We start from the raw sequence: 22667 nt of genomic DNA on the forward strand, positions 1-22667 counted from the left end.
CCTGCGGGCCTCGCTCGACGCTGCTGATTCGGCTTCCAGAACCGTGGCCTCGGGCATTACAATGAGGAGAATATCGTGGTTGCAGGTCTCAGGTCTACCTCCCGAACAGCAACACACTATTCAGGACCTTCCGTTTGAGGGACAGGGCCTTTTCTCTGAGAAAACAGACCCTAGACTCCAGAGTCTCAAAGACAATCGCATCATCATGCGTTTCCGTGGGATGCATACTCCGCAAACCCAACGACGGTCCTTCCGTACCCAGCCTCAGCGCCCTTATCCCCCGCCCAGGCCACGACAAGACTTTAGCAGGAGGCGTGGTCGCGGGAACAGCAGGAGACAGTCGGGTTCCCAAGGGGGCCAGAATAACGCTCCTGCCAAACCATCAGCGGGACCAAAATCGAACTTTTGAAGGTGCGCCCGAGAGCAGAGCACCAGTCCTTCCCCAGGATCCTCTCCAGTTTTCCAACCGCCTTTTCTCCTTCCTCCCTGCATGGGCCCAATTAACCTCAGACCGTTGGGTCCTACGCACGGTGGAATTTGGATACCACCTCCAATTTCTTTCGCCCCCTCCCTCCCTCCCACCCTCCCAGTCCCTCTTCAGGGACCCCTCTCACGAGCAATTTCTCTGGCAAGGGGTTCGTACGCTCCTCTCAATCGGAGCTATAGAGGAGGTGCCGGAGGAGTTCAGGGGCAAGGGATTTATTCTCAATATTTCCTAATTCCCAAAGCAAAAGGAGGTCTCTGTCCCATCCTAGACCTGCGCGGTCTCAACGTCTTTCTGAAGAAGTTGAAGTTCTGCATGGTGTCACTGGGGACCATCATCCCATCCTTGGATCCCGGAGACTGGTACGCTGCTCTCGACATGAAGGACGCATACTTTCACATCTCAATTTACCCTCCGCACAGACGGTACCTACGGTTTATGGTGCACCACCAGCATTTTCAATTTGCAGTCCTTCCATTTGGCCTCTCCACCCCCCGCGCGTGTTTACAAAGTGCATGGTGGTAGTGGCCGCCTTTCTCCGTCATCGGTGCTTAAGCGTCTTTCCTTACCTAGACGACTGGCTGGTTCGCAGGACATCCGAGGCCCAAGTCACCAGGGATATAGCCACCATCACGAACCTATTCGAGCGGTTGGGCCTGATGATCAATCTAGAGAAGTCTACTCTAGTGCCCACTCAAAGAATAGAATTCATTGGGGCCATTCTAGACTCCAAGCTCACAACAGTCTGCCTTCCATTACCCCGGTTTCGGACGCTAGTCTCGGCCACAGAAAGCCTTCAAACTTTCCCGACGACCTCGGCCCGTACCTGCCTCAGCCTTCTCGATCACATGGCTGCGTGCACTTTTGTAACCAAGCACGCCAAACTACACCTGCGTCCCCTCCAAGCCTGGCTTGCCTCAATTTACCGCCCAGGCAGGGACTCCATAGACATGGTTGTCACTGTTCCTCAAGCTATCTTAGGCTCCCTCAGCTGGTGGCTAACGCCTTCCCTGGTGTGTGCAGGGATGCTGTTCCAACCGAGACAACCTTCAGTGTCCCTAACAATGGACGCCTCGTCTCTTGGCTGGGGGGCACACCTAGGCCATCGCCGCATGCAAGGCCTCTGGTCAGCTCAAGAGCTGTCCTTGCACATAAACCTCCGGGAGCTGAGAGCAGTCCGCCTCACCTGCCAGACGTTCCAACATCATCTCCAGGCCCATTGTGTTCTAGTGCTTACAGACAACACAACAGCAATGCACTACATCAACAAGCAGGGCGGGACTCGATCCTCCCCCCTTTGTCAGGAGGCGATCTAATTGTGGGAATTTTGTATAGCCCACTCTATAGACCTTGTAGCGTCCTTCCTCCCAGGAGTCCGGAATACTCTGGCAGACCATCTCAGCAGATCCTTTCTCGCCCACGAGTGGTCGCTTCGCCCGGACATTGTACATTCCATCTTCCAGAAGTGGGGCTTTCCCCACATAGACCTATTCGCTTCCCGCAACAACCGGAAGTGTCAGAGGTTCTGCTCCTTCCAGGGTCTCGCCCCGGGCTCAATACCGGACGCCTTCCTAATCTCTTGGGTGAACCACCTGCTTTACGCCTTTCCACCCTTCCCGATGGTGCACAGGGTTCTCGTAAAGCTTCGCAGGGACAGGGCTCGACTGATTTTGATAGCCCCTGCATGGCCCCAGCAACACTGGTACACCACGTTACTGGGCCACTCGATAGCCAACCCGATCCCCCTACCCCTCCATCAGGACCTGATAACGCAGGACCACGGCAGGCTTCTCCACCCAGACCTGCAATCCCTCCACTTGATGGCATGGCTCCTGCATGGTTAACCCGATCGGAATTACGCTGCTCTGCCACAGTACAAGGGATACTCCTGGGTAGCAGGAAACCTTCTACTCGGTCTACATACTTAGCCAAGTGGAAACGGTTTTCTTGCTGGTGTCACACGTGGGATGTTGCACTTATGGAGGTTTCCATCCCCACTATTTTGGATTACCTCTGGCATCTCAAACAACAGGGCCTCGCACTCTCATCCTTGCGAGTACACTTAGCAGCTGTCTCTACTTTCCACCCCAGCGAAGGCGTTTACTCCGTCTTCTCCCACCCTATGGTTTCGAGGTTCCTCAAAGGCCTGGAGCGTGTATTTCCTCTTGTGCGATGCCCCGCCCCTTCCTGGGACCTCAATTTAGTTCTAATGAAACTTACGTCCCCCCCGTTCGAGCCATTGGCAACCTGCTCGCTCTTATATTTGTCATGGAAGACTGCCTTCCTTGTAGCCATTACATCAGCTAGGAGAGTCTCTGAACTTCGGGCTCTGATGGTGGACCCACCATACACGGTGTTCCACAAGGACAAGATGCAGCTACGCCCACATCCGGCATTCCTCCCTAAAGTAGTCTCGGCCTTTCATCTCAACCAGGACATACTCCTCCCGGTCTTCTTCCCCAAACCGCATGCATCACGTACAGAGCAGAAGTTACATTCGCTTGACGTCCGTAGGGCGCTCACCTTCTATATTGACTGTACGAGGCCCTTCTGCAAAATGCCCCAACTCTTTGTTGCAGTGGCGGACTGGATGAAAGGCCAGGCCGTCTCTACCCAGAGGATTTTGTCCTGGGTTACAGCGTGCATCCGGGCGTGCTGCGATCTAGCTCGTGCCTCTCCGGGTCGTATTACTGCACATTCGACCAGGGCTCAGGCCTCGTCGGCTGCCTTCTTAGCTCGAGTGCCTATTCAGGAGATATGCCGAGCAGCTACATGGTCTTCGGTACACACCATTACCTCCCATTATGCCCTGGTGCAACAATCCAGAGACGATGCAGCCTTCGGCTCAGCAATCTTGCATTCTGCAGTTTCTCACTCCGACCCCACCGCCTAGGTAAGGCTTGGGATTCACCTAACTGGAATGGATATGAGCAACACATCTCGAAGAACAACAGTTACAAAGGTGAGTAACCGTCTTTTTCCATGGGCCGGGGGGGCCCTTAGCTGAGTGGGGGGACTGTAAGTCTGCCCCCAGGCAGTGGTGCCTCCCCCAACAGCCACAGCTCCCCCCGCCCCATGATGTTCCCTGTGGGGCTGAGGCCGGTGCCTGTCCAGCCCCTGCCACTCAGCTCCCTTGGCACCAAGCGCCTTAGAGCCCAGCAGCTGCTGGGACCCTGTTCGGCTCCAGGGCCTGGGGAGGGCGGCAGGGGCTGCCCTGAGCAGCCAGGCCAGCGCGGGTAGAGCGAGCAGCAGCCAGAACGGCAGAGAGGCTCCAGCAGCCGCCCGGCCTCGCCCCCGCAGCCCCTCTCCCCAGCCGCACCTCCCTACGCGGCCCCCCCGCCCGGCCTCGCCCCTGCGGCCCCTCGCCCCAGCCGCACCTCCCCACGCGGCCCCCCGCCCGGCCTCCCCCCTGCGGCCCCTCGCCCCAGCCGCACCTCCCCGCCCGGCCTCCCCCCTGCGGCCCCTCGCCCCAGCCGCACCTCCCCACGCGGCCTCCCCCCTGCGGCCCCTCGCCCCAGCCGCACCTCCCCACGCGGCCCCCCGCCCGGCCTCCCCCCTGCGGCCCCTCGTCCCAGCCGCACCTCCCCACGCGGCCTCCCCCCTGCGGCCCCTCGCCCCAGCCGCACCTCCCCACGCGGCCCCCGCCCGGCCTCCCCCCTGCGGCCCCTCGCCCCAGCCGCACCTCCCCACGCGGCCCCCCGCCCGGCCTCCCCCCTGCGGCCCCTCGCCCCAGCCGCACCTCCCCACGCGGCCCCCCGCCCGGCCTCCCCCCTGCGGCCCCTCGCCCCAGCCGCACCTCCCCACGCGGCCCCCCGCCCGGCCTCCCCCCTGCTGCCCCTCGCCCCAGCCGCACCTCCCCACGCGGCCCCCCGCCCGGCCTCCCCCCTGCGGCCCCTCGCCCCAGCCGCACCTCCCCACGCGGCCCCCCGCCCGGCCTCCCCCCTGCGGCCCCTCGCCCCAGCCGCACCTCCCCACGCGGCCCCCCGCCCGGCCTCCCCCCTGCGGCCCCTCGCCCCAGCCGCACCTCCCCACGCGGCCCCTCGCCCGGCCTCCCCCCTGCGGCCCCTCGCCCCAGCCGCACCTCCCCACGCGGCCCCCCGCCCGGCCTCCCCCCTGCGGCCCCTCGCCCCAGCCGCACCTCCCCACGCGGCCCCCCGCCCGGCCTCCCCCCTGCGGCCCCTCGCCCCAGCTGCACCTCCCCACGCGGCCTCCCGCCCGGCCTCGCCCCTGCGGCCCCTCGCCCCAGACGCACCTCCCCACACGGCCCCCACCCAGCCTTGTGCCTCCAGGGCCTGCAGACACTAGCCCCCCCCCAGCCACACCTCCCCACATGGCCCCACCCCCTGCCAAGCCTTGCAGCTCCAGGGCCTGCTGCCCCCAGCCCCTCAACCCAGCCACGCCTCCCCACATGGTCGCTGCCCGGCTTCACCCCTCAACACAACCCCACCTCTCCACACGGCTCCCAACATGACCCCCAGCAACACTGCAGCCCTCCACCCCCAACCCAGCCCCACCTCTCCACATGGCTCCCACACACCCCCAAGGGGGCTGGCCAAGCCCCAGCCACGTTGCTGCCCTGCCGTGATGGCACACGGGCCAGGCAGAGGCTCTGTGGCTCTGAGAGCCCCAGGGTCCAGTAGACGCAGCACAGGCCTGGGGGTGAGGGCCCCAAGCCCTAGCCCCTACCTAGCTCTGCTGATGTGTGACCCAGGCGAGTCCCTGCCTGTCCCCCGCCTCAGTTTCCCCCATACCATCAGGGTAACGCTGTGCCCAGGCGGCTGGTGCCAGCCCATCAGATGGCTCCCCAGGGCCCGTCTCAGGGTCCCTGTGCCCAGGCGGCTGGTGCCAGCCCATCAGGCGGCCCCCCAGGGTCCCTGTGCCCAGGCAGCTGGTGCCTGCCCATCAGATGGCTCCGCAAACCATCTCTTCCTTGGGGCAGGGATCCGCATGCTGCCTTGCCATGAGGCTGGCAGGGTGGGGGGAGAAACACTCCTGCCCTCAGGTGATCCACATACTGCCCTCGGGCACACCCCAGCACCAGAGCCCGTCCCCCTGACACCCGTGTCCCCTCTCTCTTTGCAGGGAAGGTGGTGTATGCAGAGACCACCACGGCGCATGCCACGCTGACGGGCCTGCACTATTATCACCAGGACTGGTCCCACGCTGCTGCCTACGTCACCGTGCCGCCCCTGCGGCTGGACACCAACACCTCCACCTACCTCATGAGCCTGCTAGCCAAGTAGGGGCCGCCGGGCACTGCTGGGGGAGGGGCTAATCCTGCAGCTCTGGCGCTGCCTGACCCCTGGGTCCTGTTAGAGCCCCAGGCAGGGCACTCTCTGCCCCACTGCTGGGCACTAGGGAGGCCCCAGCCATGGGCCCGTGGTCTGTAATCAATGTGCCAGGGCCCTCAGGGTGCCAGGCGTGGAGAGCAGCACCACGGCTGCCGGGCCGGTAACCCCTGCTCCCCTCTCTCCCGGCAGCGACACCCTGAATGTCGTGGCTTCGGACCACCGGCCTTTCACCAGCAAGCAGAAAGCCATGGGCAAGGAGGACTTCACCAAGATCCCGCACGGCGTGAGCGGAGTGCAAGACCGCATGAGCGTCATCTGGGAGCGGGGTGTGGTATGTGGCACCGCACCAGGCATGGCACAGCTGCACGGCCGCGGGTCGACCATGAGGAGCCTAGCACGCGCTGGGCCGGGATCCAGGACTTGGCCACCTTCAGTGCCGTGGGGAGCCGTCCTAGCGGATGGCACTCTCAGGACCGCCATGCCCTGCTAGCGGAGACGGACCACTGAGGCCCAGATCGCTCATGGGCGCTACGTCCTGTCACCTCTACCGACAAGAGCCCATCCTCCCTGTGCACCGGGGTGGAGCAACACCGCTACTCTGCTGCCCACCAGAGCGGGCTGCATTCCAGTGGGGTGTGACCTGGCACTCTGGGGCTGTGGTAACATAGGGAGTGGGAGTTCAGTGTGCATCTGTTCCTGCCCACCCCACGAGGCCTCCCCTGGCTGGTGCTGGATCCCCGGCTCAGCCCTGCGGCATGGGGCTAGGATGAGCTAGGAGTGACCTGGGGCAATTGCAGCTTCCTCCCACTCGGGGGAGGAGAGATGAGGGGACCCTCGGGAGCCAGGAACTCTTGGGCAAGCCCCCTCTGACCCCTGGGCTGCCCAGCCCTCCTGGAGGGGCCATAGCAGAACATCCCCGCTGCACCGTCTCAACCCCTGCTGTGTTTGCAGGTCGGGGGGAAGATGGACGAGAACCGCTTTGTAGCCGTGACCAGCTCAAATGCAGCCAAGATCCTCAACCTGTACCCACGGAAGGGCCGCATCATCCCTGGGGCCGACGCAGACATTGTGGTGTGGGACCCTGAAGCCGCCAGGTAGGAATGGGGCCAAGGGGGAGGGGCAGAGCGTCTTTTCCCAGTGCCAGGAGGTGCCTGACAGGCCCAGAACAGACCGGGGGGGGAGCGATCTGTGTCCCGGTGCCACTTGGTGCCCAACAGGCCCAGAACAGATGCTAGGGGGGCGGGGTGGGGGCAGCGAGCCATGTCCCAGTCCTGGTTGGTGCCCAACAGGCCCAGAACAGATGCTGGTTGCGGGGGCAGCGATCCCTGTGCTGGTCCCTGTTGGTGCCCAACTGGCCCAGGACAGACACTGGTCAGGGGGGCAGCAAGCCGTGTCCCAGTTCCAGGAGGTGCCCAACAGGCCCGAAACAGACACTGGTCAGGGGGGCAGTGAGCCGTGTGCTGGTCCCGGTTGGTGTCCGACGGGCCCAGAACTGACACTGGTTGGGTGAGGGGGGGCAGTGAGCCGTGTGCTGGTCCCGGTTGGTGTCCGACGGGCCCAGAACTGACACTGGTTGGGTGAGGGGGGGCAGCGAGCTGTGTCCTGGTGCCTGTTGGTGCCCGACGGGCCCAGAACAGACACTGGTTGGGTGAGGGGGCACAGCGAGCTGTGTCCTGATGCCTGTTGGTGCCCGACGGGCCCAGAACAGACACTGGTCGGGGGGGGGGGGGGGCAGCGAGCTGTATCCGAGTGCCGGTTGGTGCCCAACGGGCCCAGAACAGACGCTGGTCAAGGGAGGAGGGGCAGTGAGCTGTATCCCAGTCCCGGTTGGTGCACAACGGGCCCAGAACAAATGCTGGTCGGGGGTGGGGGGGCAGCAAGCTGTATCCCGGTGCCGATTGGTGCCCGACAGGCCCAGAAGAGACGCTGGTCGGGGGGTGGGGGGGGCAGCGAGCTGTATCCCGGTGCCGGTTGGTGCCCGACAGGCCCAGAACAGACGCTGGTCGGGGGGCAACGATCCATATCCCAGTGCCGGGAGGTGCTGCTCATTGCTCTGGGGGCTCCTGGCTGCGCTGTGCCTGGGCCCTGGCAGGGGGTACTGCTGGATCTTAGCACAGGACTCCCCCAGTGCAGTGAGCCGCCTCCTCCCTGGGCCGGCCTGTAACCAGCTGCTCTTGCTGTGCCACCCTCAGGACCATCTCTGCCAGCACCCAGGTGCAGGGGGGAGACATCAGCCTGTACGAGAACATGCGCTGCCACGGGGTGCCGCTGGTCACCATCAGCCGCGGGCGCGTGGTCTACGAGAACGGCGTCTTCATGTGCGCTGAGGGCACTGGCAAGTTCTGCCCGCTCCGCTCCTTCCCCGACTCCGTCTACAAGAAGCTTGTCCAACGGGAGAAGGTAGGAGGGTGGGGCAGGGTGTCCCGTCCGCTGCGGTGCTGTGCATGGCTTCAGGGTGACCCGCGTGCCTGGCTGCCCCTGCACGTCCCCACACGGCCAGAGCGGGACCAGGATCATGGTGCAGGGTGGAGTGGTGCAATGTCTGAGCCCGGGATCCTGCCGCTAGGCCATCTCAGCAGCAAGATGGGCCGGTTGGTTGTGTAGGAAGCTGTTGGCCACTCCCACTCTTCTCAACTGCAGGGGACCGCGTGTGGCAGCCTGGGCAGGCGCTGCGCAGGGGCCCTGCTGGCAGGAGACAGCCCAGGGCAGCCTGGGGTGGGTTTCCTCTGCCCACAGGCTCAGCAACAGCTGTGGGGCCCAGCCTCCGAGAGGAGACAATCCAGGAGCAGACCCCCAACTCCCTCCCTTCCTCCTCCTCTAGCGGGGTATCCCACAAGGCAAAGAGCCTGCAGGTGGGCGGAGGGCAAAGGGTTCTACCCAGGGTGCCCTGCGGGTGTGCACTGGGGAAGCCGGCTGGTGTGATCCTCCACTGGCAGCACTGCACCTCTCGCTTTGGACTGGCACAGCTGGTTAAGAGCAGCCTTTGCCCGGCAAGCCTGAGCACCAGGCCAGGCCGTCTCCCATTGTGTAGCACCTCGGCCGGCAGAGAGCTGAGCCGGAGGCTCTGCCCCAGCGGGGTGGGGAATAGAAAGGAGCCCAGCTGCTGCCCCTTCCCACACTCTACTCACTGGCATTGGCAAAAGGGGCTGTGCTCCCAGTAGGGGAGAGCACTGCCGTCTTCTGCAGTCCGCTGGGGTCAGCAGTGAAATGCCAGCTACGTTGGCATCGGCATCATTAGGGTTCAGAGTCAACACCCAGCCGCCCCGCTGCGGAGTGATTGTCTGAGTCCACTGCCCACACTGCTGGGCTTTGCGGCTGCTCTGCAGCCAGCAGAGTGGTGGGAGCGGTTGGGCTAGAGAACGTGATGCAGCGGGCACTGAGGAGTGCCTGCCCCCCGCTGCCGTGAGCTGGCTCCATGTGATGCCCGCAGAGGAAGCCGGTATGTGAGCTGGGGCAAGGCCGGCAGATAAGCAGGCTTTGTTCAGCTGGCGGGCTGCTGGGGTGGCTGGGGAAGTCACGCAGCAACCTCAGCATGTCTCTCTGCCCGCTCTGTATGGGGGGGAGCTGGGACTGGGGAGGGGAAAGAGGAGGTGGGAGCAGGCTGGGGATTTGAGAGTAGGGTTGTTGCCCGGGGGGGTTATGGGGTTGAGGGGAGGGGCATTGGCTGATGGAATGAGGTTGAGGGGAGGAGTGTTGGCTCAAAGCGTGGTAATCAGGGCAGCAGTGAAGGAGGCTTGGGGCCAGCCCCGGGCCCTGGGAGGGAGGGAGGGAGGCAGGGGAAGCACTGGGGGCTGTAGTGCCTGGGGGTCTTGGCTCCTTCCTGGGTAGCAGGGGGCTGTCCTCACACCTCTCTGGAGAAGGGGAACTTGGACCCGTCGTGCACCTGGGGTGGGGCTGTCTCTCCATCCTGAGTCCGAGTGGGGGGATCACACTGTGTCAGCCTATCATGTGTCTGGGATCCCCCAGCTCCCTTTGAGGCTGGGTGTGGTTCTCTTGGGGCTGAGAGCTGGCCCGTGAGTGGGGGTGTGGTGAGGGACAGGGCTGCTCTGCAGGGGTCCACACGAAGTCTGGCTGGGACCTGGGCTCTGTGTTCAAGGTCCAGGAGCTCACAGCTCTGAGGAGCCCTCCACCCCTCACCCCAGCATGACAGGCTCTGGCATTCTTCTAGTGACCCTGGCACGCTGGGTCCTGCCGGCTCAGCCGGCTCTGACTCTGAGTGGGGAGGGATGGGAAAGGAGAAGCTCCTCCTTCCCATCAAAGCATCTGAGCCCAGAGCCCCTTGCTTGGCTAGGAAAGCCCTGGGCTCCTGGATCTGCTTCCCCAACAGTGGCCAGGGATTCATTTCACCCAGAACAATCCCAGTCACCGGCCCCGGCCTGAGTTCAGACATTCAGAGATCCCCAGGCGAGCAGCGATCAGATCAGCTAGTCTGAGACCTGCCCTAAGTAACTGCCGGACCAGATGTGTTAGAAAAACAGCCAGTCTGAACTGACACGTGAGTGTTGGAGAATCCACCACATCTCTTGGGGAAATGGGGCACCAGGACCCAGGACTCCAGCAGTGGTTGCACCACTTCCACACAGAGTAAAATAACCTCTCAACTCCTCCTCAAGACCCCTGCTTATATATTAGCCCTTTTGGCCACAGCATCACTTGGGGAGCTCAATTGATTGTCCAGGCCACCCCTCAAAATCTTTTTCAGAGTTGGTGCCTTCCAGGGTAAAGCCCCCCAGCCTGGAAGTCTGGCCTGCATTCTTTGTTCCTTTGTGTAACCGTATTAAACACACATTGGTTGCTTGCCCCCAGTTTACCAAGTGAGCCACATGAGTGGATTTTATAGAGACAGTCCTGATTTTGGGGGCTTTTTCTTATATAGCCACCTATTACCCCCATCCCAATTTTTTACACTTGCTATCTGGTCACCCTACATCAGTGTGAGTCAGTGACCTGTCCTCTTCATTATTTACCACTCTCCCAGTTTTTGTGTCATCTGCAAGCTGTATCAGTGGTGGTTTTGTTTTTTTCCAGGTCATCAATACAAATGTTAAATAACGTAGGGCCGAGAGCCGAACGCCGCAGGACCCCGCTAGAAACATCCCGTTTGATGATGACTCCCCATGTACAATTACATGTTGAGATCTATCAGTTAGCCAGTTTTGAATCCATTTACTGTGGGCCAGATTTATTTCCAACATTCTAGTTTTTTAATCACAATGTCATGCGGTACCATGTCAAATGACTTAGAGAAATCTGAGTATATTATATCAACACTGTTACCTTGATCAACCAGACTTGAAATCTCATAAAAAATATATCAGGTTAGTTTGACAGGATCCATTCCCCATAAACCCATGTGTGACAAAGCAGGAATTTTCTTAATATTTTTGAAAGTCCTGTGTGTGCCTCAGTTTCTCCTATATTGTGCATGGATACCAGGCCAAAGGGAGGATGAAAGGACTAAGTTTGCTCTCAGGGAAAGCTGAGAGAGAGAAGTGGATGGATGTAGCTGTGACTGGGGTTCCAGGGAGCCACACTGGAGTTACTCTATTTTGGGTGAACTGCAAAGAATGGGGCAGACAATCCCCAAAGCTGGTGGAATTCCAATACTTAGATTTACCAAGCCAGCCCAAAACAGCTTCTGCAATACCTTACTGGTTACCTAGAAGGCAACAACACAGTTCCCTTAAAGCAACCCAGCCTTAGGCCTCCTCCCAGACACCCACGTCAAGTATGATGAGGATTACTGAAAATCTTATTCATCATATAAGGAAGTGCTACCAATCCCAAAGGGTCGGACACATTCCAGATCTTACCCAAATACATGCTTACAGCCAGTTCTTATTAACTAAACTAACATTTATTTGAAAAGAAAAGGGAGAGAGAGTTGGTTGAAAGATCACTATACAGACAACCTTGAGTACAGTTCTAAGATAAGGTTCATAGTAGAGATGGTGAGTTTGTAGTTGCAAAGAGTTCTCTCAGAATTGGTCCATAAATTATAGTCCAATGTCCATATTCAGGGTGATCCAGATTAGGACTGGAGATCTCAGGCTTACGGCTTACGCTTCCCCTGCTTGAAGCATCAAGCAGATCTGAGATAAAAAGGTTCAGGACCCCAGACATTCTTATACAGTTCCAGGCCTTCTTTGACAGCTGAATCCTTAGGCGAACAATAGGCAATTATGGGGACTCCTAATAGACCTATTTCCTAAGCATCTCCTAACAGACCTATTTCCTAAGCATCACCGATAATTAGCTGTGACGATGCTGCCTCTGGTGGGACCCAACTGAGAGTATCAATTCAGGACAAATTGCTCAGAGCAGGGCAGTTACAGCCCAAGGCTGGGGTCCTTTACCATTAAGGCAACCAAACCAGCCAAACAGAGAGGACTTTGGTCTCACCCCACTGGCTAACCACAAGTCACGCAAGCAATTCCCTTAGACACTCCAGTTTCCGAGTATCACCACCAGTGCTACTCATCATGGGGACAAATTGTTATGAAAACCAACACCCTAGAAAGAGAAAAAAGGTTCTCTCGATCCCAAAGGACCAAGCCCCAGACCTAGGTCAACATACAAATCAGATCTTACCCACAAATCACGCTGCTGCCAATCCTTTAGAATCTAAAATCTAAAGATTTATTTATAGAAAGAAAGAAATATAGATGAGAGCTAGAATTGATCAAATGGAATCAATTCCATACAGTGATGGCAAAGTTCTTGGTTCAGGCTTGTAGCAGTGATGGAGTAAACTGCAGGTTCAAATCAAGTCTCTGGAGTACATCCACTGCTGGGATGGGTCATCAGTCCTTTGTTCAGAGCTTCAGTTTGTAGCACATAAGAAGAACATAAGAACATAGCAAGGTTCCTCCAGAAGTAAGAAGCAGGACCAAAGACAAAATGGAGGGGTTTCCAGGCCCTTTGTTCTCCTGTGCAAAATCACAGCAACAAGATGGAGTGTGTAGGCACATGGGCAAGTCACATGTCCATGCATGACTAAGTTCTTTTACAGCAGGGGTTCTCAAACTGGGGGTCGGAACCTCTCAGGTGGTCGCAAGGTCATTACATGGGGATCGTGAGCTGTTAACCTCCACACCAAACCCCGCTTGCCCTCCAGCATTTATATGGTGTTAAATGTATTTAAATTGGGTGTTTAATTTATTTTGAGGGTCGTACTCAGAGGCTTGTGATGTGAAAGGGGTCGCCAGTAAAACGTTTGAGACCCACTGTTTTACAGGGAGATCAGTCATTGCTTACATGCTCCCTTGAAGGTCCCAGGAAGACTTTTCAAGTAGAGTGGAGTCTCCCAAGGTCCATTGTCAGTTAAGTGTTTCTTGTTTCGGCACTTAATCTACAAATTCCTTTCTCAAGAGGCTGATCAAATTCTTCACTAATGCTGCACATTGAGATACAAGCACAGAGCCAATAGTCATAACTTCAACTTCAAAAATGAGGCGCATGTACAGATAGCATAATCATAACCAGCAAATTATAACCTTTTCTTAGATACCTCACTCAACAACCTTTGTGTAATATTTCCTGTAAATATATAACAGATTTCAGAGTGGTAGCCGTGTTAGTCTGTATCAGCAAAATACAGCAAAAGAGGAATTCCACCAAGATTTCAACAATTTGCATCCCACCATCAACCTCAGCCTGGACCAGTCCACACAAGAGATCCACTTCCTGGATACTACAGTGCTAATAAGCGATGGTCACATAAACACTACCCTATACTGGAAACCTATTGACCGCTATACTTACCTACACGCCTCCAGCTTTCATCCAGACTACATCACATGATCCATTGTCTACAGCCAGGCTCTAAGATACAACCGCATTTGCTCCAATCTCTCAGACAGACAAACACCTACAGGATCTCTATCAAGCATTCTTAAAACTACAGCACCCATCTGCTGAAGTGAAGAAACAGACTGACAGAGCCAGAAGGGTACCCAGATGTCACCTACTACAAGACAGGCCCGGTAAAGAAATTAACAGAATACCACTGGCTGTCATCTACAGCCCCCAACTAAAACTTCTCCAGCCCATCATCAGGGATCTACATCCTATCCTGAAGGATGATCCCTAACTCACACAGATCTTGGGAGACAGGCCAGTCCTCGCTTACAGACAGCCCCCCAACCTGAAGCAAATAGTCACCAGCAACCACACACCACACAACAAAAACACCAACCCAGGAACCTATTATTACAACAAACCCCAGTGCCAACTCTGTCCACATATCTGTCACGGAGTGTGGGGGAGTCCGGCCCTGCACCCCTCTTCGTGGGACCCACAGTGACTCTCAGCCAGCCAGTAAAACAGAAGGTTTATTGGACAACAGGAACACAGGTTACAGCAGAGCTTGCAGGCACAGTCAGGACCCCTCCACCGAGTCCTTCTGGGCTTTCAGGGTGCTTGGATCCTAGCTAGGATACCCTGAATTCCGCCCACACAGCCCCAAGCCCAAACTCAAACTGCTTCCCTCCTGCCACTCCCTTCCTTTGTCCCCTTCCCGGGCAAAGGTGTTGACCTTTCCCCTCCCTTACCTAGCTCAGGTTACAGGCTCTGGCATCGTCCATCTCCTAAAGTCCTCCCCTGCTCTCCCACTCCCCACACAGACAGTCCCTACTGCATCACAATATCTATTCAAGGGACACCATCATAGAACCTAATCACATCAGCCACGCCGTCAGGAACTCGTTCACCTGCACATCTGCCAATGTGATTTATGCCATCATGTGCTAGCAATACCCCTCTGCCATGTACATTGGCCAAACCAGACAGTCTCTACGCAAAAGAATAAATGGACTAGAATCATAGAATATCAGGGTTGGAAGGGACCTCAGGAGGTCATCTAGTCCAACCCCCTGCTCAAAGCAGGACCAATCCCCAACTAAATCATCCCAACCAGGTCTTTGTCAAGCCTGACCTTAAAAACCTCTAAGGAAGGAGATTCCACCACCTCCCTAGGGAACCCATTCCAGTTCACCACCCTCTGTCACGGAGTGTGGGGGAGTCCAGCCCTGCACCCCTCTTCCTGGGACTCACAGTGACTCTCAGCCAGCCAGTAAAACAGAAGGTTTATTGGACAACAGGAACACAGGTTACAGCAGAGCTTGCAGGCACAGTCAGGACCCCTCCACCGAGTCCTTCTGGGCTTTCAGGGTGCTTGGATCCTAGCTAGGATACCCTGAATTCCGCCCACACAGCCCCAAGCCCAAACTCAAACTGCTTCCCTCCTGCCACTCCCTTCCTTTGTCCCCTTCCTGGGCAAAGGTGTTGACCTTTCCCCTCCCTTACCTAGCTCAGGTTACAGGCCCTGGCATCGTCCATCCCCTAAAGTCCTCCCCTGCTCTCCCACTCCCCACACAGACAGTCCCTACTGCATCACACCCTCCTTGTGAAAAAGTTTTTTCTAATATTCCTAATCTGACATCAGGAATCATAACATTCAAAAACCAGTAGGAGAACACTTCAGTCTCCTTGGTCACTCAATAACAGACCTCAAAGTGGCAATTCTTCAACAAAAAAACTTCAAAAACAGACTCCAATGTGATACTGCAGAACTGGAATTAATTTGCAAACTGGACACCATCAGATTAGGCCTGAATAAAGACTGGGAGTGGTTGGGTCATTACAAAACCTAAACTTAATTTCCCCAATACTAATTTCCACCTACTGTTACTCACACTTTCTTGCCAGCTGTCTGAAATCGACCACTCTCATTACCACTTTAGAAGTTATTTTTCCTCCCTTGGTATCCTGCTGTCAATTGAATTGTCTCGTTAGACTGACCTCACACATAGTAAGGCAAATCACATCTTTTCATGTATTTATACCTGCTCCTGTATTTTCCACTTCATGCATCTGATGAAGTCGGTTCTAGCCCATGAAAGCTTATGCCCAAATATATAACAGTGGTTGCAACAATGATCTATACGGTCACAGTTGATGTCAATAACATGACATTAGCTATACATGTATCAGAGGGGTAGCTGTGTTAGTCTGGATCTGTAAAAGCAGCAAAGAATCCTGTGGCACCTTATAGACTAACAGACGTTTTGGAGCATGAGCTTTCGTGGGTGAATACCCACTTCGTCAGATGCGTGTAATGGAAATTTCCAGGGGCAGGTATATATAAGCAGGCAAGCTAGAGATAATGAGGTAGTTCAATCAGGGAGGATGAGGCCCTGTTCTAGCAGTTGAGGTGTGAAAACCAAGGGAGGAGAAACTGGTTCTGTAATTGGCAAGCCATTCACAGTCTTTGTTTAATCCTGAGCTGATGGTGTCAAATTTGCAGATGAACTGAAGCTCCGCAGACAAACCCAAGAAAGAAACCAACAGGACTCCACTGGCCATCACATACAGTCCCCAGCTAAAACCCCTCCAACGCATCATCAGGGATCTACAACACATCCTGGACAACGATCCCACACTTTCACAGGCCTTGGGTGGCAGGCCAGTCCTCGCCCACAGGCAACCTGCCAACCTGAAACATATTCTCACCAGCAACTGCACACCGCACCATAGTAACTCTAGCTCAGGAACCAATCCATGCAACAAACCTCGATGCCAACTCTGCCCACATATCTGCACCAGCGACACCATCACAGGACCTAACCAGATCAGCCACACCGTCACCGGTTCATTCACCTGCACGTCCACCAATGTAATATATGCCATCATATGCCAGCAATGCCCCTCTGCTATGTACATCGGCCAAACTGGACAGTCTCTACGGAAAAGGATAAACACACAAATCAGACATTAGAAATGGCAATATACAAAAACCTGTAGGAGAACACTTCAACCTCCCTGGCCACACTATAGCAGACCTTAAGGTGGCCATCCTGCAGCAACCAGACTTCAGGACCAGACTTCAAAGAGAAACTGCTGAGCTTCAGTTCATCTGCAAATTTGACACCATCAGCTCAGGATTAAACAAAGACTGTGAACGGCTTGCCAGCTACAGAACCAGTTTCTCCTCCCTTGGTTTTCACACCTCAACTGCTAGAACAGGGCCTCATTCTCCCTGATTGAACTAACCTCATTATCTCTAGCTTGCTTGCATATATATACCTGCCCCTGGAAATTTCCACTACATGCATCTGACGAAGTGGGTATTCACCCACGAAAGCTCATGCTCCAAAACGTCTGTTAGTCTATAAGGTGCCACAGGATTCATTAGCTATACAAATTAACATAAGGCAGTTGCCCATTAGGGTTAGATATTGTCCTTATCTCTGCTGGCCGTAGATCTATTATTGTGTCTCTTTGCATCCCTTATGAATTTTCTACAATTCCTAGCTTCTGATTTATATTTATTACTATTAACTTCCCTTTCTTCCATTTGTGGTTTATATATTTTTATAGCTGTCTTCACTTTTCTAAACCAGGTCAGTTTTTGAATCAGAATGGCCTTCTTCTTCAATTGTGCAGTTGTGGCTTTTGGGGCATCTAATGAATTGTTCCTGAACAATTCCCAATCTTCATTTGCATTTTATGGCTCAGTTCTTCCTTCCAGCTGATTTGGTTCATAATTGTTTTCAGCTTTTGTGAAATTGGCCCTGTTAAAACACCAAGTGTGTATATTACTGGTCTGGACTTTAAAACTGCTTGCACTTTATAAATGTGATCAAGTCATGATCACTTGTACCCAGGGCTGGCTTTAGGAAGTGCGGGGCCTGATTCAAATAGTTTCGACGGGGTCCCGGCAGGGATGACTCACCCAGCGGCTCTCCACGTCTTCGGCGGCACTGAAGGAGCTGCCACCGAAATGCCGGCGAAGACCCGGAGTGAGTGAAGGACCCCCTGCCGAAGACCCGGACTGCCGCCGGGTGAGTAAAAATTAAAAAGGCACCTAAGTTAGACAGTCGTCTTTAGGGCGTGGGGCCCGATTCGGGAGAATCGGCCTAAAGTCAGCCCTGCTTGTACCTAAAGTTACCACTAATTTTTAGTTCTGTGATCAGTTCCGCTCTGTTAGGATGAGGTCTAATACAGAATTCCCCTGTCTTGGCTGCCACACAGTAAGAGTTAGGAGATTGTCATCTGTACAGTTGAAATGTCCTAGGGATGTTTGAGCACTGGCAGCGCGAGACCTGCAGCACGTTGCTCAGGTTGAAGGCCCCTGTCATCACACAGCATTTTTTCCCTACACGTTATGGATGGGTGCATAGGGAGGCCGTTGTCCAGTTCCTTAGCATGATGTGGTTAGAGCTGCCAGGCGCTCTGGCATGTGTGATCCTGCAGGGCCCTCTCCACACACCCTCCCTCAGCAGGGCCTAGCAGGTAGCTGCTCACCCAGCGGCAGTTCTCTGCCCACTGTCAGGCCACATTGCGCTGCTCCCTAGCCTGGTGCCTCCCCACTCGGAGGCCTCCACCCTTCATGCTTTCACTGGGATAACTGGTTGGAAAGCCGTTCCCAGAGAGTAGTTATCAGTGGTTCACAGTCAGGCTGGAAGGACCTAACGAGGGAGGTTGCGCAGGGATTGGTTCTGGGTCCGGTTCTGTTCAATATCTTCATTGATGATTTAGATAATGGCATAGAGAGCACACTTATAAAGTTTGCCGATGTTACCAAGCTGGGAGGGGTTGCAAGTGCTTTGGAGGACAGGATTAAAATTCAAAGTGATCTGAACAAACTGGAGAATGGATCTGAAGTAAATAGGATGAAATTTAATAAGGACAAGTGCAAAATCCTCCACTCAGGAAGGAACAATCACTTGCACACATACAAACTGGGCAATAACTGCCTAGGAAGGATACTGCTGAAAGGGATCTGGGGGTCATAGTTCATCACAAGCTAAATATGGGTCAACAGTGGAACGCTGTTGCAAAAAAAGCAAACATCATTCTGGGAAGTATTAGCAGGAGTGCTGAAGCAAGACACGAGAAGTAATTCTTCCGCTCTACTCCGTGCTGATTAGGCCTCTGGATGCTACATTTCAGGAAGGATGTGGACTAATTGGACAAAGTCCAGAGAAGAGCAACAACAATGATTGAAGGTCTAGAAAACATGCATGACTGACTGAGAGAAGATTGAGAAAATTGGGTTTGTTTAGGCTGGGGAAGAGAAGACTGAGAGGGGCGTGATAAGTTTTCAAGTACATAAAAGTTTGTTACAAGGAGGAGGGAGAAGAATTGTTCTTAGCCTCTGAGGACAGGACAAGAAGCAATGGGCTTAAATTGCAGTAAGGAAGGTCTAGGTTGAACATGAGGAAAAACTTCCTACCTGTCAGGGTGGTTAAGCCCTGGAATAAATTGCCCAGGGAGGTGGTGGAATCTCCATTATTGGAGATTTTTAAGAGCAGGTTAGACAAACACCTGTCAGGGATGGGCTGGACAATACTCAGACCTGCCATGAGTGCAGGGGACAGGACTAGATGACCTCTGGAGGTCCCTACAGTCTTATGATTCTGTGTGAGTCCAGTCAGGAGCAATGAGCTGAGTGCAGGCCTCATGGGGGGTACCCTGACTGGTGGTGACTCAGAGATCGGTGAGCAGCTAGTTCCCTGTGGGCCTATTGTGGCACAGGCGGGTCCGGGGGGGTCGTGGAGGCGGCTGTGAAGGAAGCGAGCCTGGGAGCTCGTGGTCACCGATCTTGTCCTTTGCCCTGATGCTCTGCTCCAGCCCTGCTGTCCTTGCACAGTGTCACTCCTGCTCCATGCGTGCCCTTCCCCTCCGCCCCCGGGTATTCCTCTTTGGCTGCCTCTCAGCAGCACCCTTGTACCCGCCCTCCCAGTGAGATCAGCTCCCTGGATCCTTTCACCCTCCGATTGCTTCCCTAGTGCCTCTCCCTCTACTCTTGGGCCTGTACACCCCCCCAGCCCTCTCCCTCCAGTTCAAGGGCTGCAGATCGCCATCTTGGTGAGTGGGTCCAGGTGCTGGCTTCCCCTCCTAGCCACTGTGGGTCCAGGACCTGCCAGCCACAGCCCTAGAGAGCTGCAACATGGGGCTGGAAGGGACCTTGCGTGGGCACCACGTCCAGCCCCCGTGCTGAGGCAGGGCCGGGTGAACCTGGACCAGCCCTGACGGGTTTGTCCAATGTGTCCTTAAACCTCCAGTGGTGGGATCCCACAGCCTCCCTGGGGAGCGGGTCCCCACCGTCACTCCCCAGCCATTGGACAGGTCTTCCTAGGCGCCAGCCTCAGTCTCCCTGCTGCAGATTTAGCCCATTGCTTCTCGTCCTACCTGCCGGGGACCTGGAGAACAAGTGATGATTCCTCCCCCACAGCCCCCCCCCGGTAGAACAGCCCTGAGCAGCTCTGCAGACTGTTACCAGGTCCCCCCTCAGTCCCTTCTCTCAGCACTAACCAGGCCCCGGCTTTGTGACTGTTCCTCACAGGTCAGGTTTACTAAACCTTTCATCGGTCCTCTGAACTGCCCCCAGTTTGTCCACATCTCCATGTGGCAGTAAGGATTAGACCCAGAGCTCCAGCTGAGACCCCCCCAGTGCCGAACACAGCAGAATAGTGACCTTGGACACTCCTGTTCATATGCCTGGGACAGAGTGGGACTATTTTGCACTATTTTGGTGGATCCTGTGTGTGGCTCAGATTCTCCAGTGGGTGGAAAGGGAGCGGTTGCTCTCCTGGCGGGCTAAGAGACACAGCTCGGGGTGTCACCGAGCTGTCTGGGCCTGGTCCCCAGAGCAGTGCAGATTCGAGAAGACGACAGCAAATCCAATTGCGCAGACATTGAAACCGCCCCACCCTGGCCCTCAAGGCAGATGGATTTCTCCACTGCTCAGCAGGGAGGCCGGGCCATGCCCCCAGCTGGGGAACAGGGGCTGGGAGGTGCAAGGGGGGGATAAGATCTGGGGGCTGGAAAGAGTCGGGGGCAGGGCTCTCACCTGGAGTCTGACCAAGGTCAGACAGTGAGACAGCCAGAGCGTGATCCATGGGGGGTCACTGCAGCTGGGCTGGGCAGCAGGGTGGGAAGTGCTGGAGATAGATGGAGGTGTGGGGATGCGGCGCGCTCAGGGGAGGAGGTGGGCCGCGGGAGGGGGAGCTTGGCTGCACCCACTAGTTTTTCCCTGTGGGTGCTCCAGCCCCAAATTCAGCACCTGTGCCCCAGGGTCTTTCCCAGCTGAACTTGGTGCCTGGAGCTGCCAGGGTGGAGCAGGGGGGCTGGAGCCCAGAGGTCAAGTCTAAAGAGGCGGTGAAGCCCTGTGGCTTACCTTGAAGGAAGAGTGGGACCCGTAGGGGGTCTGGCTCACTGAAGGGCTGCTCCCAGAGACTGTTCCAAAGCTGGGCCATAGCCTGGCCCTGTGGATCTGTGACAACACCCTAGAATATTGGCCTTTTTTGCAACTGACTCATATTCACTTTGTGAGCCGCTGTAAGCCAGCAGACCCTTTTAGCAGTACTGCCACCTCGCCAGTTAGTCTCCACTGGAGTTGGGTGTTGGATTTTTACCTCCTAGCTCAGGTATGTTGCGCTCATCTGTATTGAATTACAGCTGGTTGAATTCAGACCAATTTGTTAAGGTCATCTTGAATTCTGACCCTGCCTCCAAAGTGGTCGCCGCCCCTCCCAGCTTGGTGTCATCCGCAGATTTTATAAGCCTCCTCTCCACTCCATTAGCCAAGTCCATGAAAATATTGAACAGTGGCAGACCAAGGACAGACCCTGGCAGGATCCTAGTCGATATGACCTCCCAGTTGGACAGTGAACCATTGAAACTACTCCTTGAGTACGGTCTTTCAACCAGTTGTGCACCCACCTCATGGTAATTCCATCCAGACCGCATTTCCCTAGTTTGCTTGTGAGAATGGCACATGGGAATGTGTCAAAAGCCTTACGAAAATCAAGACATATCCCACCTACAGCTTCCCCCAGCCACTAGGCTAATAACTGTCAGAGAAGGAAATGAGGTTCGTTAGGCAGGATTTGTTCTTGATAAATCCATGCTGGCTGTTCCTTATAACCCTCTTATCCTCTTACAAACTGATTGATGAATGATTTGTCCCAGTGTCTTTCCAGGTATTGAAGCGAGGCTGACGGGTCTGTAATTCCCTGGGTCCTCCTTGTTCCCCTTTTGAAAGACAGTCCTGTGTTTGCCCTTCTCTGGGACTTCACCCGTCCTCCGGGAATTCTCAAAGACCGTTGCTAATGGTTCCGAGATCGTGTCCGCCATTTCCTTAGTACCCCAGGTTGAGTTTCATGAGGTCTTGCTGACTTGAATACGTCTAACTAGTCTTTAGCCTGTTCTCTCCCTGTTTCAGTTTTCCTCCCCCCTTGGGGTTAGTATGGGTTGTGTTGAGGATCTGGTGACCATTAAACTTTTAGTGAAATAGGCATTGACCACCTCAGCCTTTCGATGATGTCAGTTATTAACTCTCCTTCCTCTTGCTCTTAATGTATCTCTAGACTCTCTTCTTGCTGCCTTTTGTGGCCCTTGCTCAGTGTGACTTGGTGCCTTCACCCCTACACGCCGGTGCAGTTCTCTTGTACTCCTCCTTAGCAATTCGGCCCTCTTCCCACTTCCGCAGGATTCCCCACTCGCCTGCAGCAGCCTGTGATTGCACCGTACTTGTGCAGGGCAGCGACATCCCCTTGGCAGCAGGGGGCGCCCCACCGTGGGCGGAGTGGGGAGGGGGACCTGCCCGAGGCCACCCAGAGCCAGGGTTGGACCCCAGAGTTCTGGTTCCCAGCCTGCTGCTGTGGCCGCTGGCGCTTGCTGCTGTCTGTGCATGATCCTTGCATGGCACTAGGGGGCATCACTTGTCTTCGTGGGACTGATCTTTAACACCTGTGGTTACTTGCCTGGGGGCGGGGAGGTGGGGGCTTATTGCACTGGAGAGACTGGGCAGGGGGTGGAATCGGCTTTGCGTTGGTGCAGTGAGGCGGCGTGCCAGCAGGGGGCAGCGCACTGCAGGCCTTAGG

At 55.8% G+C, this 22667-nt stretch overlaps 1 protein-coding gene across 4 annotated transcripts in view; it reads left to right on the top strand.

Moving 5' to 3' along the window:
- Positions 1–22667, top strand: part of DPYSL5 (dihydropyrimidinase like 5) — a 109973-nt gene that overhangs the window by 70179 nt on the left and 17127 nt on the right. For all 4 annotated transcript variants that reach the window (XM_050948830.1, XM_050948828.1, XM_050948831.1 and 1 more), the window contains exons 8-11: positions 5567–5723; positions 5965–6106; positions 6727–6869; positions 7968–8175. In XM_050948830.1, coding sequence (XP_050804787.1) covers positions 5567–5723; positions 5965–6106; positions 6727–6869; positions 7968–8175 — 650 coding nt within the window. The remainder of the gene's footprint in view (positions 1–5566; positions 5724–5964; positions 6107–6726; positions 6870–7967; positions 8176–22667) is intronic.

This window comes from Gopherus flavomarginatus, chromosome 4, assembly GCF_025201925.1.
Source record: "Gopherus flavomarginatus isolate rGopFla2 chromosome 4, rGopFla2.mat.asm, whole genome shotgun sequence".
Lineage (NCBI taxonomy): Eukaryota > Metazoa > Chordata > Testudines > Testudinidae > Gopherus > Gopherus flavomarginatus.